The 17,095-nt window shown below is 38.4% G+C and overlaps 1 protein-coding gene across 1 annotated transcript in view; it reads left to right on the top strand.

Moving 5' to 3' along the window:
- LOC148775652 (doublecortin domain-containing protein 1-like) overlaps positions 1–17,095 on the top strand; it is a 175,557-nt gene that overhangs the window by 141,593 nt on the left and 16,869 nt on the right. Inside the window, exons 8-12 of the mRNA XM_088843396.1 lie at positions 1,175–1,321; positions 2,106–2,113; positions 4,432–4,673; positions 11,727–11,966; positions 12,171–12,178. Of these exons, the coding sequence (XP_088699522.1) occupies positions 1,175–1,321; positions 2,106–2,113; positions 4,432–4,673; positions 11,727–11,966; positions 12,171–12,178 (645 nt within the window). The remainder of the gene's footprint in view (positions 1–1,174; positions 1,322–2,105; positions 2,114–4,431; positions 4,674–11,726; positions 11,967–12,170; positions 12,179–17,095) is intronic.

Genomic DNA, 17,095 nt, shown 5'->3' with positions numbered 1-17,095 from the left:
ACTGTTTTTCCATCTATTTCCCATGAAGTGATGGGACCAGATGCCATGATCTTTGTTTTCTGAATGTTGAGCTTCAAGCCAACCTTTTCACTCTCCTCTTACTTTCATCAAGAGGCTTTTGAGTTCCTCTTCACTTTCTGCCATAAGGGTAGTGTCATCTGCATGTCTGAGATTATTGATATTTCTCCCGGCAATCTTGATTCCAGCTTGTGCTTCTTCCAGCCCAGCGTTCCTCATGATGTACTCTGCATATAAGTTAAATAAGCAGGGTGACAATACACAGCCTTGACACACTCCCTTTCCTATTTGGAACCAGTCTGTTGTTCCATGTAAAGTTCTGACCGTTGCTTCCTGACCTGCATACAGGTTTCTCAAGAGGCAGGTCAGGTGGTCTGGGATTCCCATCTCTTTCAGAATTTTCCACAGTTTATTGTTTCCAAAGGAGGCTGGGAAATTTACTGTTTTAACCAGACACATTGCTGAAGTTCTCTGTTAGTGAGAGAGGCAAATAGGCTAACCATAATTTTGTGCTCCCCCCTTTCTCTTCCACTCCTCTTTATTTTATAGTTTATTTGGAGGAAAGAAACATGTATTAGCATCTGCTGTGTGTCAAGTATCTTTCACAGTAAACAAGATGAACACAATTCCTGTTCTCATGGAGCTTAGAGTCTTGCAGGGGAGACAGGAGGCAAACAATAGCACACATGTTTAGTTAACTGAAGGTGTGATAATGATACAGGGAAAAAGTAAAAAAGTCATTTTACTTATTTCCTATACTCTTCCTTTTAAACTTTTCCTTATTTTATATCAATCTTATTTTCATTTTTGTGTATATGGGCCTTAAATTTTGAAACAAAGCAGTTGTATGAAGTATTTAATCTACAATTAATAGGTTCACTTTTTATTTAATCTGCCTTTATTAATAATACAGTTTCAAAGACCCAACAAGATATTTAAAATATAAACTTAAATTATATTTTTGGTCTTTTAATGAAGTGTCCCAACTCAGTGGACTTTGAGCAATAATAAAAAATCAAAGTCTAGAAACATTTTAAAAGCCAGAAAATTATGGAAGGACTTGTGAAGAGTCACAGTGAAGTTTGTCAAGAACTGAAAGGTCTGAGGTTTCTACCCTATTTGCAAGCAAGACAACCACAACTTCTTGAATGTGCAGAACACTCGAGACTCTTGGATTAGAGACAGTGGACTTTGTTACTCACAGCTCAACAAGAGTCATGAGCTTCACGTTCACCTTGGCTCCCCATTACCCCCAGGTCTGATGGGGCAATACAGAGTGGCCCAGGTGGATAATGTCCCGGCAGTAAGTTTGTATCACAGTTAAGGAACCCCAAAGTTGGAAACCTCTAGGTGTATAAGAAGATAACTAGCAAACCTGCACTAGTCTCTGCGCTAGAGAGAGAAGGAGCTATTTTCTCTATGATTCTATTCAGGAAACGAATCTTTGCTCCAGAGGATGATGCTACTCCTGTATTTCAAGCTGTTCACTATTCAAACTTTCTTGAAAAGATAGTCCAGAACAAAAGCTGCTCAAAATTCTTGGAAGAATACAAAAGAGTGTACTAAGAAAAAGAAATCTCCCTTTCTCCAACCCCTGGAAGCAACATTAGTCCCCCTGGGTATTCTTCTGGGAATGTTCTATTCATGAACAAGCTTATAGGTATATATCACCTCTCTTTGCTTCCTCCTATTTCTTCTCCTTCTCTTCCTTTTCTTTCTCCATTAATTCCAGCCTATTTATTTACACTGTATGCTACCTTATTTTCTGTTAACAATGTATTTTGAGGAGCATTTTGTGCCTTGTATATCTGACTTATAGCTTATGGATTTATCATGATTTATTTATCCAGCCCCCTATTGATAAACATTTGGTTTTTATTCAATCTTTGATTATTATAAACAATGCTGCAGTGACTATTCTTGTGTACACTTTTTGGGGCTATATGAGTATGTATAGGTAGTATTCTTAGTAGAATTATTAACTGAAAAAAATCAAATCATTATAGATATTATCAAAGTGCTTTCCAAGACAGTAGTACAGGAGAGTATCTATTTACCTGTACACTAATGTTTTTAATTTTTGTCAGTCTAATAGGTAAGCAATCTCATTGAGCTCTATTTTGCATTTCTTGTCTTATAAATTATGTTAAATATTTTTGTATCTTTAAAAGCCATTTAACATTTTCATTTCTTAAAATTTTTTCTTCACATCCTTTCAGTTCAGTTCAGTCGCTCAGTCGTGACCGACTCTTTGCGACCCCATGAACCACAGCACTCCTGGCCTCCCTGTCCATCGCCAACTCCCGGAGTTCACTCAAACTCATGTCCATCGAGTCGGTGATGCCATCCAGCCATCTCATTCTCTGTCGTCCCCTTCTCCTCCTGCCCCCAATCCCTCCCAGCATCAGAGTCTTTTCCAGTGAGTCAACTCTTCGCATGAGGTGGCCAAAGTATTGGAGTTTCAGCTTTAGCATCAGTCCTTCCAATGAACACCCAGGACTGATCTCCTTTAGAATGGACTGGTTGGATCTCCTTGCAGTCCAAGGGACTGTCAAGAGTCTTCTCCAGCACCACAGTTCAAAAGCATCAATTCTTCAGCGATCAGCTTTCTTCACAGTCCAAATCTCACATCCATACATGACCACTGGAAAAACCATAGCTTTGACCAGATGGACCTTGGTTGGCAAAGTAATGTCTCTCCTGTTCATAGGGTCGCAAAGAGTTGAACACAACTGAAGTGATTTAGCACACATGTGTGCGTGTGCACAGGTTTGAATTTTTTTTAAATATGCCATCAATTAATAGTGCTAGAACGACCTTTACAATAATTTAGGCACTACATGCAAAAAGCTATATAGCAAGCTTTATTTTGTAGTATCCTTGTACCCTGCTGAGTTCAATGCCAGGGAAGATTCGGCTGAATTTACAAAATAAATATGCTTGTGATAGGCCAAAATTCACTTATTCAGTGCCATATCACATCATGGTAAAATCCTATAAAACAAACAACCTAACTGTATAGTATGATTATAGCAGCAGTGAATGCAGTTCCTAAATCTAACCTATTCATTTCCCATTTTACTAGAGTTAATTTGGTGTTTACTGTATTGTGTGTAGCTATCAGGACATGAGTTCAGTGTCATTGCTTTTTGTAAGTTCTTGGTCATTTTTTACCTAACTTTAATATTTATTAACTTATCCCCCAACTTTATTATTTGTGATTAGAAAGTCTAGCAATTGTTCCATGTTGTTAGCAATATAACTTTGAAACATTTTTGTCTTTTATTCCCTTTCAAGTTTCTGTGTTTGTTTTGTTGAAGAATGTTCTGAAATTTTCAAGGAAAGCTATTTAAAATTACTACTGTTTGCAACTATTTTATGTGTGAACCGGACTAATTTAAATGCTGTGAAATGAAGTACAAAAATGAATTGGATGCTAAATTTTATGTTTAATTTTATCTATGGACTTTTATAGCAGAACCCATAGAACTTTACAGAAACATGTAAATTAGAACACTGGGGGATTCTAGGATGTAATACAGACTGTAACAAAATAATCACGTATATTATAAATGTATGAAACTATCCTCACTGGAAGGGATAGGAAGAAAAGATACTGATCTAAGTAGCTGGAAAAGAGTACAGTCGATAAAATTAAATCCAAAAGGAATTGGCCGTACACACATATTCTATTGATAAAGTTGTTTTTCACAGGTATCTGAGATTATAATTCTGGAAACATTGTATGTGTGTATTGGAATTAAATAAATACATGACAGACTGAAGCAGGCAAGATTTTTTTTTTAACTATGAAGTGAGAGGTTACAAACAAGCAAGGGAAGAAGGCTGGAATCATCCATGTGTCCATAGATCAGAGTTGGAGACATTAGTGTGAACTCATGTTTAGAACTCTAATATAGATACAGATGGTTACATATAGAAATATTTATAGATATATGCATATATAGCTTGCTCAGTCGGCTGAAACTGCTTAAAAGCAATAATACTCCTAGTGTCCAGATTTTGTTTTTTAATTTTGTTCTTCAATAAAAGAAACAAAGGATTCTAGGAGAACTGTTTGGTTCTAGGACTGGGGCAGGAAATACATGAGTTTCCTGGAGCATCTTATAGTGCTTAAAAGAAAAAACTGCTCAAAAGACATACAACAGTGGGAGTGTGTCAAAGAGATGTAGAAACTAACCAGAAGAGCTCCCAATAGCCAAGCTGTAACCCAATGTATAAAATAAATATCTATAAGTCTGTAATGATGTTGTTACTGACCATTTTGAGTCGGACTCCAGCTAGGGTTCTCCTGCCCAGTGTCATCGGAGCCTATGAATGAGTTCAGTTGAAAAGTCAACGGAAGTTTTGTTCTTTGATCAAAGGTTGAAGAGGTACACTTTTGTGTTCTAGAATGCTCCCCAATGGGCTGTGGGGTGTGGCTCTTTTTCCCTCAGAGCCCGGGAGAAGGTGGCTTTCTCTCAGGGGTGGTGCAGCTGAGCTGCTCAGTCTCCAGATCACAGCACCCAGTGCAGAGACTCCACACACAGCCTGCTGCCGCCAGCTTGAATTGCACTGTTGTGTGTGGCGCCTCTGCACTAGAGATTCTGGTCTGAAGGACCAGGTTCAAGGTCTCTGCCTGCGGCACCTTATGAGCAAGTGAAACTAGCACAGCCACAGAGGGAAGGAGGAAACAAAAGGGTTCGAGTTTAATATCCAGATTCTATTCTTATTTCCTGGGAATTTTCTTGGGCTTTGCTGATGACAATATGAAAACAAACAAATAAATAAGGGAGAAGCAACAGATCTCTGCCAAAGAAATCCTAAATAATCGACGTAGGTACTGTATGGTCAAGAAGGTGGAGCGTAACTCTCCACTGCTTAAGCGTGATCTCTGATAGTGGCTTCCTTTCAAAGATTACTTTATGAAAGGGAAACAAAAGAGTGATTTGTTGAACTCTTTGCAACCCCATGGACTGCAGCATGCCAGGCCTCCCTGTCTGTCACCATCTCTCCGAAGTTTGCTCAAGTTCATGTCCATTGTATCAGTGATGCTGTTTAGCCACCTCATCCTCTGAGTCTCTGGTCTCCTTCTGCCCTCAATCTTTCCCAGCATCAGGGACTTTTCCAATGAGTTGGCTGTTTGTATCAGACGACCAAACTACTGGAGCTTCAGCTTCAGCATCATTCCTTCCAATGGAATATTCAGGGTTGATTTCCCTTAAGATTAACTGGTTTGATCTCATTGCTGTCCAAGGGACTTTCAGGACTCTTCTTCAGCACTACAGTTCGAAGGCATCAATTCTTTGGCGTTCTTCCTTCTTTATGGTCCAGCTCTCACACCTTTATAGTAGGAAAACCTGAGAAACACTTCCTCAGCCAGGTCATAAAGTTGACACAGTAGTGATAAGCCATGTTGATAATATGCACCTTTGATGTGATGTGATGAAAACAGCACTTTACCTCTGTGGAATTCCGCAATCTAATCATAAGAACAAATATCAGATAACTTGCAGTTGAGGAACATTCATTAAAATACCTGACCAGTAATCCCAAGACTTTCAAGTTATCAAAAATGAACAAAAAAGCCTGAGAAATTATCACAACCAAGAGGAGTCCTAAGGAGACATGACAACTAAATGTAATGTTGTATCCTGGATGGGATCTTGGAACAGAAAAAGAACATTAGATGAAATCTAAAGCTCCACATTCAGAAAACAAAGATCATGGCATCTGGTCCCATCACTTAATGGGAAATAGATGGAAAACCAGTGGAGACAGTGTCAGACTTTATTTTTTTGGGCTCCAAAATCACTGCAGATGCTGATTGCAGCCATGAAATTAAAAGACGCTTACTCCTTGGGAGGAAAGTTATGACCAACCTAGATAGCATGTTAAAAAGCAGAGACATTACTTTGCCAACCAAGGTCCGTCTAGTCAAGGCTATGGTTTTTCCCGTGGTCATGTATGGATGTGAGAGTTGGACTATGAAGAAAGCTGATCGCCGAAGAATTGATGCTTTTGAACTGTGGTGTTTGAGAAGACTCTTGAGAGTCCCTTGGACTGCAAGGAGATCCAACCAGTCCATTCTAAAGGAGATCAACCCTGGGTGTTCATTGGAGGGACTGATGCTAAAGCTGAAACTCCAATACTTTGGCCACCTCATGCGACAAGTTGACTCACTGGAAAAGACTGATGCTGGGAAAAGTTGGGGGCGGAAGGAGAAGGGGACGACAGAGAATGAGATGGCTGGATGGCATCACTGACTGGATGGACATGAGTTTGAGTGAACTCCGGGAGTTGGTGATGGACAGGGAGGCCTGGTGTGCTGTGATTCATGGGGTCGCAGAGAGTCGGACATGACTGAGCGACTGAACTGAACTGAAGGAAATCTGAATCAAGTATGGACTTAGTTAAAAATATTGTATCAAGTTGGTTTGTTACTTGTGACAAATGTAAGATGTAATCCAATGTTGATAATAGAGGAAACTGAGTGGGAGTATACAGGAGAACTCTCTATTCTGTTTTTTTTTTTAATTGGAGTATAATTGCTCTACAGTGTTGTGTTAGTCTCTGCTATACAATGAAGTGAATCAACTACATGATTTCTGTAAAACTCTATTTTGTTCTGAAGTAAAAAATTTTATTTAAAATAGTAAAAGATAAAAGCCATAATGATAATATTCTTCCATCACAAGATAATTAACACATATGTGGGTATATGCTGCCTGACTACAAGATGTGAATTAATCATATATTTATATTAGTAACCTCTGAAACTTTTAATAGGATGCAAAATTATTTCTTGGAGAAGGAAATGGCAACCAACTCCAGTATTCTTGCCTGGGAAATCCCACGGACAGAGGAGCCTGGCAGGCTATATAGTCCATGGGATTGCAAAAGAGGCAGATACAATTCAGTAGCTAAACAACAAAAATTATTTTTACCTCTAATAGTAAACATTCCCAGGATTTGAGAATTCAGTTCAGTTCAGTTCAGTCACTCAGTCGTGTCTGACTCTTTGCGACCCCATGAATCATAGCACGCCAGGCTTCCCTGTCCATCACCAACTCCCAGAGTTCACTCAAACTCATGTCCATCGAGTCAGTGATGCCATCCAGCCATCTCATTCTCTGTCATCCCCGTCTCCTCCCACCCCCAATCCCTCCCAGCATCAGACTCTTTTCCAGTGAGTCAACTCGTCGCATGAGGTGGCCAAAGTATTGGAGTTTCAGCTTTAGCATCAGTCCTTCCAATGAACACCCAGGATTGATCTCCTTTAGAATGGACTGGTTGGATCTCCTTGCAGTCCAAGGGACTCTCAAGAGTCTTCTCCAGCACCACAGTTCAAAAGCATCAATTCTTCGGCGATAAGCTTTCTTTACAGTCCAACTCTCACATCCATACATGACCACAGGATTATGTATGTTCTAAATTTTGGGCTAAACCTCAAATAACTGTCGTATTTACTGAATTTTATGACAAACTATTTACCTTTCCTTAGAAGCTTTTTCTTCCTCAGTTACTTTGGCCAACCATTCTATTCCCACATAACCATAGTGATCTCACTATGTTATTTTACTTTATTCGTAGATGGAAGCAAAACTGGATTAAAATAGCCCTTTAATATTTAAAACACATTTATGGGACTTCCCTGGCAGTCCAGTGGTTAAGATGACATATCCCAAATGTAGGGGGCACAGGTTTGATCCCTGGTAACTAAGATCACACGCCACATGGAGCAACTGAAATAAAAAAAAGTCAAAGGGGATGATGTAGAGTTTATTTGGAAAGTAAAGATATAGCTGGACTTTTCACTAGCTCAGACTTCACAACTGAGCTAATTTTTATGGTTGCCTTTAAACATGTATATGTATGCATGCTTAGTCGTGTCCAACTCTTTGTGACCCTATGGACTGTAGCCCACTAGGCTTCTCTGTCCATGGGATTTTCCAGGCAAGGATACTGGAGTGGTTCACTATTTTCTTCTCCAGGGGATCTTCCTAACCGAGGGATCAAACCCGCATCTCCTGTGTCTCCTGCATTGCAGGGGGATTCTTTACCACTTGAGCCATCTGGGAAGCCATTCAACATGTATAGATGGATGAAACCCATGTCTGTAATAAAGGGTCGCAAAGAGTCAGACACGACTGAGCAACTGAACTGAACTGAATACTTATAATTGATGGCTCAGATGGTAAAGAATCTGCTTGCAATGTGGGAGACATGGGTTCGATCCCTGGTTTGGGAAGGTCCCCTGGATAAGGGAATGGCAACCCACTCCATTTTTCTTGCCTAGAGAATTCCATGGACAGAGGCTACAGTCTACGGCATGGCAAAGAGTCAGACATGTCTGAGTGACTAAGAGTTTCATTTTCACTTTTCATAATTGTAATTTTGGTTTCAGAGTTGTGCAGCAGTTGTTTTGTGGAATTATATTCTTGGAAAGAAAATTGAAATAATAGTTTTAGGTAAAATTCTTGAGTAATTCATTGATGCTTTTGATTTATCAAATTCCTGTTATTATCTTTAAATAATCTCTTATACACAAATGATAGCCTGCATCAATGGTTTGGCTTTCATGTAGATAGTGATGAGTTAGTCGACAAGATATTTTAAATAAGCATGACATATTTGAATCATATTATTCAAATATATGAAAGATTGGAAGTATGATGCAATTTTTAGTAACAAATAAAATAATTGCAGGTGAAATCTCTTCCCATCTTATGTTACTTGTTCAAGCTAGAGATGTCAGAAAATAGAAACTGAGTTCTTCTTAGACTATTTATGACAGCAGTTTTATATGATTAATTATGTATCCCCAGTTGCAAAATTCTGTATAAGGGTTGCTCAAACTCCAAACAATTCACAACTTATTCACAACTTAATCAACTTTATCACAACTTAGATGGTATTACCCAAACACCAAATTCTAAATGCTGGAATTTAAAGAAATTTGAATGTTCATCTTTCATTTAATGCAAATAGAATGCATTTGTTTTCTTTTCCTTGAAATAACAAAGTGATTAAAAAATATTCTCTCACTATAATACACACTACTCAGTTTCTCTACATATTAAAAATCAATTAATCCAAACTCAGCTTTCACCTGTTTTATGTACTAAAATGCAAGGTTAATTACTCTTGCATTTTATAAAATGTACATTTTTTTGTTGTTAAAATATGATGAAGTTTTTAGTACTAAACTATCCCATTTAGATTAGTTTATGCTTCCCAATGTATTTGAGCGTTTTCTTTCTGATAGGGTATAATAGCTCATGGCCTCTTTTGTTAAAAGTCAGAACTGATGCTTTACTGGATGGATCAGCCACATTGATAGGCCATTATGATGCTAAACAAATGTACTGAATTAAAAAAACACCACCGCTACAACCACCACCACTCCTGGTACTAAAGATGTTTGCCAACATAGAATTTGTTCACTCACACAGTGCATTAGGGCAAAGTCCTTTGAAGTCAGAGGCCGCTGATTGTACCTGACTTCTTAAAAAAAAAAAAAGACGGCTTTTTAGTCAAAGAAGCAATCCAGTGTGGTGTATCGATTCGGCAACATCGCAGCTGCTCCTAATAAGTGGGATGGAAGGGCTGTTTCTATGGGGCTGGAATTACTTTTCGATTGCTGGGGCCACAGTGTTGGTACTCTTATTTTGCCGTGCCACCTTTTCTGATCAATACCGCATCACCCAGCAGATAGTAATTAGGTTTCAGAGAGCCATTCAGCAAAGATCCGTGTTGACTGCGATAGACAGAGCCAAGGAAAAGGTCACACAGAATCAGCAGCCAACTAAAAGGTGATGGGTAAAGAAAAGACCCCTTGCCTGAGAAGTACTTAGCTCTTTTTTAATTACTGTAATTTTCAACAAAAGTCAGAGAGTGAGATGATGAAGTGAAGCACTTTCCTCCCTGCTGTTCCTGATGAGGCTTGATAGGCCTCGAAATTACGCATTGACTCCCCGTTTGATTTCTCCCAGTGTTTAGTGCTAATAACCTGTAGGGCCTCTTTTTTTTCTTTGTACCTCTCCGTCCCAATGTCACTGCAGTAATTACACTGTGTGAAATCTGTACTGCAATCACAGCTGCCAACTTCCAGCTTCACAGGCTGGGTCAGGCTGAGTATGGCGGAAAAAAAAAAGGCAGCTAATAGCTAAGAAAGAGGGAAAGCTTTTTTTTTAATTCCCGAATTGCGTTAATGAATTTTAATAAAATTCCATTATTTCTAAACCATGTACAAGCATAACAAATTCCTAGAAACAGTAAGGATCGGATGGAGGCTGTGCTCTTTACTCGTAATCCAACTTTTACAGAAATAAGCACAGTCAGTGCTGGAAATAAATGGAGATTTTATCATTGTTGATCCTTTGTTCATTCAGGGGTGTAAGGAAGTAGATCCAGGACTGGCATTCTTGTAAGCAATGCTGGATTCTGTAACAAAGAATTTTTGAAAAATGTTTCACAGCATTATTTGTTACCTTTCAACAAATGCCCTTCCCTTAAACCATTCTTTTGTCATTCTGGGATATGAGTAACCCTGGATATTCAAGTAGTACCTGCTAGCAGAATCAGGTACTAACACCTTCTTGGACATTGCTCTCTTGGGGAGTTTGGAACTCAGGTTCAAGAACAACTGCAGTAGCAACAGCAACAACCCTCTAGAAAATCAAGAGTGATCTTTTAAAAACAGGTAGCTTTTTAAGGCAAAGAGGTAAAATTTTCAATTATAATTCATGTTATTACCCTCGTATTGTAAACACACCTGTAATCCCCTACAGAACTGTGGTACAATGCCAGTAGACAAAGCATATCCCAGTTACACAGTATGAAATTTTTTATGCTAAGATAATAGGTTATTGATTGTCACAAACCAAGTAGTATCATAACTTGTGAAGCTCTGAGGTATGAATTCTCAATCTTATATGTAATAGATATAGTAAAAACAAGCATTAAAAAAGTGTAAATGATAAACATTAATAATGTATATTGATTAGATTTTTCAGCATAACCAAAAATATATTAAAAGATATATATTTTAAAATATATGATTAGTTTTAGGAACTTTATTCATGAAACATACATGTTTACTTATATTCAGCATATCTAAAGTGAGTCTTACATAATGGTTAAAGTGCTGATAATCATTAATAAGTTTTTTACGTTAAGAAAACTGCAAATTTTAAGGAAACTAAAGTGCCAGTAAAATGAATTGCTAGAGTGTTGCTGCATTAAGGTCATCAGAAATTAACGAATTAATGGAGATCAAATTCCATTATTATGACCATCAACTCAAGAATTGTTTTGGGTTTATTACCAAGGCACGTATATTGCATTGAATGATCGGAGACACGGACACGGGATACAGACCTTTCAGAGAAGATCATGCCACCTACATGGCTAATCCATTGATCTTTTTGGTAAAAGGAGCATCATGAATACTTTGTATTTTAGAACCAAGATAAATTTCCTCTACCCCCACCCCTACAATTCATTGTCAATTTGCCTGGTATTTCCTGTTAAAGGAGAAGAGGAAATTCCTTCCTGACCTTGCAAATGATCATTTTCTTTGTTGAAGCATGAGATTTGATTGCCCTTGCAATCTGGGTTCACACTTACTGCCTGCATTGTGAATAACAGTTCCTTTCTCAATCATAGTTTTTGACTCTATGACCTGCCTCGGAAATGAATTCCAGACACAGATGGTGCGTTGGAAAATGGAGATGAGAGTTCTTTGATACTAGATGTTCGAAGTATTGAGCTAGGAGCGTCCTGCTCTGAATTCTCTATAAATGCAAATCTAGCTGGATCACAGAGAAGGTATCCAAATAGTTTTGGGAAGCCTTTGCCCTGTGAAATTGTACTTGAAGATCCCAGATTGGATACCAGTTTTTTTGTCCCTACCTGGATTAGAGGAAATGGAGACTATTTTGCCTGTAAGTCTGGCTGGAGGAGAGCAAGCCATTTTGGTATATTACTAATTCAGACTTGACTTCAGAATATGTGATCCTGATGTAATCATGGTAAAAATTGACCTTTGCTTCATTAGTTATTTGATAATAAAAATATTTCTATGGTGCTTTGTAGTTTATGATGTGATTTTTCTGGATTAAAGTTATCTCATTTGATTTTCTTAATAGTCCTCAAGGTAGGGAAGGATTATTGTTATTGGTATAAATCCCCAGTAATTATGAGAATAATATTAGGAGGGACTACATGTAATACTCAGGAAAGCAACAGTTTTGAAGCATTCTCAGATACTTTTGTGAAGGGCTTATTTGCATATAAACAGAGTGCTCATTACCAATCAAACTTACCAACTCTTTTAGGCATCCAAAGGAGTTTACCACAATTTGAACGAAAAGACATTGTTCAATATTGGCCTTCTGTGCATGGCTTGGAGGCTTCCCAGGTTGCTCAGTGGTAAGGAATCTGCCTGCCATGCAGGAGACATGAGTTCAATTCCTGGGTTGGGAAGATCGCTTGGAAGAGGTCCAGTATCCTTGCCTGGAGAATCCCATGAACAGAGGAGCCTAGTGGGCTACAGCACATGGGTCTCAAATAGTTAGACGCAACTAAAGTGACTCAGTGCACACACACACATGCTTGACTTATTTCACTTGGCAAAGAGTTTTCAAGGTTTCTCCATATCAAAGTATGTGTCAGAATTCCCTCCTTCATGGCCGAGTAATATTCTACTACCTGTAATCCCACCTTTAGTTTACTGATTCTTCTGTCAATGGACATTTAGGTTGCTTCCACCTTTTGGCTTTTGTGGTTATGGATACTTTTAATTGAAGAATTTTATTATTTAAAACACTATTGAATACTCCCAGTAGGTAAACTTACTTTTATAAGGTGATTTAAAATGTGGATATGATTGCTTCCATAATTGTTTTCATCATCATCCCTTTGACATACTCAAAATTCAAAGTATTTTGCTGGCAGATATTTATTGCCTTAACTTGAAAGTCCTGTGATTTACTGAGCACATATGAGTACGATACCTTAGATACTGAAAAGACAGACATGGCGAGAGGACATAAATGTGGAGACGTGTGTGAGCTAAGTCCCTTCAGTGGACTCTTTGTGATCCAATGGCCTGTAGTCCGCCACGCTTCTCTGTCCGGGGGACTCTCCAGGCAAGAATACTGGAGTGAGTTTCCAGGCCCTCCTCCAGGGTTATCTTCCCAGCCCATGTTGGAAGCTGCATCTCCTGCATTCTTCACCACTGGGGCCACCTGGGAAGCCCAAATATAGAGATAGTCATGGCCAAATTTAGTATGCAGGTTTGAATTGTTTGACCTACACAGTATGTATGAATTAAAAAAAAAATAGTTTCAGATATCTGGAAATCAGGAGATTTTTGCATTTTAATGTAAAATTAGACTTCGTTTTCTCAGAAAATGTGGAACATCTGACAATATCCTAGACCCTTTTCCACATGACAACATTTTGTGAGGCTGAGTGGCAGTTGCTACCTTTAGACAGAATTCATACTCTTCAGTTGAACATAAATTCTATATGATCTGCTTTTCTCATTTTTACTTTTCTCGCTCCCAACAGACCTGTTCTCTGGAGCTGTGCTGTATTTAGCACATGACTAGTCCAAATTGAGACATGCTGTTTGTATGAAAATCCCACTGGATTTCAAATAGTTGGTATGAAATAAGAAGGCAGAATATTTCATTAATAAGTTTTGTATTGATTATATGTTTAAATGGTAATATTTTGGTTCAATAAATTAGTAAAATAAGTTTAACCTGTTCTTTTTACCTTTTAAAAAATATGGCTACTAGACAATTTAAGATTGTATATGTGTCTCACATTAAATTTCTGTTAAATAGTACTATTCTTGTTGGCCATGTCCTAGTACAGGGGTTGCTAAGCAATAGCCCATGAGCCAAATCTGACTAGTCGCCTGTTTTGGTATGATCCACATGTTAAGAATGATTTTCACAGCTGATTATTTGTGTTTTTTTTATTATAGGGAACATTTAGCTTTAAACCCCAATTAACTGAAATATTGTTCCTCTCAAAATAATTTAATTTTTCTCATTATTCGACCAGTAGTTCAAAACACTATACTCAATTATTCTTATCATTATTATTATATTTTGAATTTCATCAAAAGCTTATGAAAATTGTTTTTTCTCTTGTTAGTCAAATTCCTATATTTTATCCTTAATGTTCCTTCTTTGTGTACAAAGCCTAAAATATTTACTATCTGTCTTTTCACAGAGAAAGTTTACTAACCTTTGGTCCGATAGGAAGCTGATGCAGGCAGCTTTCTGAGGAGGTTAAAGATAGTGGAAATGCTTTGGATTGTGATAGGCAAGGGTTCCAATCTTATTCATTGATCTAATCTCTGAGTCTTTGTTTTCGTCCCTGTAAAATGGCAATAATGATTCCTTTCTGAATTATTTCATAATTAATAAGATACTGTGAATATAGGTAAGATACTGTGCAATATGTTTTGTGGGCTAGGTGACTCTAGCACTTCCTCTGCCTAGAATGCTCTTCATTGTCATACCTGACTTGGTGCCTTCTTGCCCATCTTTAGCTCAGATCATTTCTAGTTCAGAGAGGCATTTCTTGCTCTAGCCTCGAGCTTAGGTTAGCTCTCCCCAGAAATCCTGCCTTTTGTTTTTTTTAATGCTTGTCATATTTACTGCTGTTTGTCCCACATCTGTCTGCCATCTAAGAATTTAATATCTAGAAGGGAAGTGTCCTGTTAATCACTATTTTATAGTACTAACACAAAATAAGTACTGAGTAAATTTCTTTGAGTGATGTTGATGCAAAATACTGTACAAATGACACACACACACACATAAACTAGAAGAATTCAGAGGGAGGAGATTTGTTTTTTCCATAGAGATTTCAGTTTGTGTCTAGAAATTTGGGTCATGTTTTAGCACTTATAGTTTAAATATATCTATCCTTTATTCATCCCTTCTGCAGACTTGTATTTTCTCATTCATCTTTCTTAAAGAAATACAGGTAAAACACTAAACACAATGTCTGGCACACAGTAAGGCCTCAACAATTCTCTTTTCTCTAATTGTGGATGATGATGGTAAATCAGAATATTGAATATAAAATAACCAAAGTATCTATGTACTAGATAAAATTGAGAGATCAAAAATTTTGGAGAACAGAAGGGAATCCACTTTAAGCAAATTGCAACACCCAAATTCAAACCACTCTTGGCAACAAAAGTCAACTTAATTTTTTTAATGAACAGGATTTGAAGTAAAGGACAGCAAAAACTTAGACTCCAAATCAAGTTCTGAAAACTGAAACTAAATTTTGTAATGTCCTGAGTTTATACACTCAGTTCAGTTCAGTCGCTCAGTCATATCTAACTCTTTGTGACCCCATGGACCGCAGCATTCCAGGCCTCCCTGTCCATCACCAACTCCTGGAGTTTACTCAAACTCATGTCCATTGAGTTGGTGATACCATCCAACCATCTCATCCTCTGTCATCCCCTTCTCCTCCCACCTTCAATCTTTCCCAGCATATGGGTCTTTTCCAATGAGTCAGTTCTTCATATCAGGTGGCCAAAGTATTGGAGTTTCAGCTTCAGCATCAGTCCTTCCAATGAATATTCAGGACTGATTTCCTTTAGGATAGACTGGTTGGATCTCCTTGCAGTCCAAAGGACTCTCAAGAGTCTCTTCCAACACCACAGTTCAAAAGCATCAATTCTTCAGCACACACTAGTTACAAATTTATACAATGAGTGTCTGTGTGCCAAAATGTTTCTGGTCAGAATGACAACTGGCAGTTGTGACTCCAAGCCCTTCAGAACACAAGGCTTAACAGCTGGGAAGAAAAAGCCAACAGTAGGACTCATGTTAGGCTTTTCTAACAGGAATGGACACTAAGGCTCTAGAGATGCCAGAGCTGATATAAAAGGCAGCCTCAGGGTTTCCTGTTACAACCTTTCCTAACCTTGAAATGAAGGTCACCCAATACATAATTTTAAAAGGCCAGATTTGATGGATGAAGATAGATCCACAAGATGGAGTCATTATCCTCCTTACCAAGCTTCAGGGATTTCTGGAATTTCATTTGAGAATTCTATGTATTCCATTCCCAGGTCTTCAACTCTGTTCAGTTTAACCAGTATTTGTCAAGTATCTACTATGTGCTAGGCACTAAGGAAATAGAGTTGAATATAGAGTCAGTTTTAGAGGAGCTCAGAGTCTGGTGGAAGAGAACAGTGTGCAAGAGACACCAATTCACTGCATGAATGCTGTAATAGCACCCTGCACATTTACTGTACAGCATCAAGATGGGCTCCCTTCCCAGGACTGAGAACCAATCCGAGCAGTCTTCCTGATGGAGTTAAACCAGAGTAGAGTCAGAGTGTGTGAGTGTGTGTATGAAAGGAAGGTAGTGGTGGTACAAACTAGAGTTAAGGCCTTCTGTTTTTATCCTTGTATCTTTCTTTCATCCTGTGCCCAGTTGTGTCCAGCTCTTTGCGACTCCATGGACTATAACCTGCCAGGCTCCTCTGTCCACAGAATTTTCTAGCAGGAATACTGGAGTGGGTTGCCATTCCTCCTTCAGGGGGTTTTCCTGACCCAGGGATTGAACCCACATCTCCTGCATCTGTTGCATTGACAAGCAGATTCTTTACCACTGCTCCACCTGGGAAGCCCAGAGTGGAAAGTTAGTAAATAGCTAATCATGCAAATGTGTGAGTTGGTGTGCTAGAATTATGAACAGACTGCTCTGGCAACACAAAAGGAATGACAGATTGCCTCAGGAAAGGCCATCCGAAGAAAGGTTAGAGAAGACTTATTAAGCAGAGAATTCCCCAAATGGTTCGAGTTCACTTGTTATCTCAGACTAATTATTTTATCCTCAAGCATGTCCTGGTTTGAACAGTAAATTCCATGGTCACACCATGTAGAACAGCAGTGTAGTGGAGACTTCCTGCCTTCCAGCAGAATCATCCTCTCTCTTTGAAACTTGGCAGCACTGTCTCCCAGACTGACTTGCTGCTGTAGGTAGCCTTCTGACTAAGCTCTCTTCAGTGGAATGGGAGCAA

Source organism: Moschus berezovskii, chromosome 14, assembly GCF_049115385.1.
Source record: "Moschus berezovskii isolate FMDL1 chromosome 14, NW_MosBer_1.0, whole genome shotgun sequence".
Lineage (NCBI taxonomy): Eukaryota > Metazoa > Chordata > Mammalia > Artiodactyla > Moschidae > Moschus > Moschus berezovskii.
The sequence above is the reverse complement of the archived record's forward strand: the minus strand, read 5'-3'. Positions and strand labels throughout refer to the sequence as shown.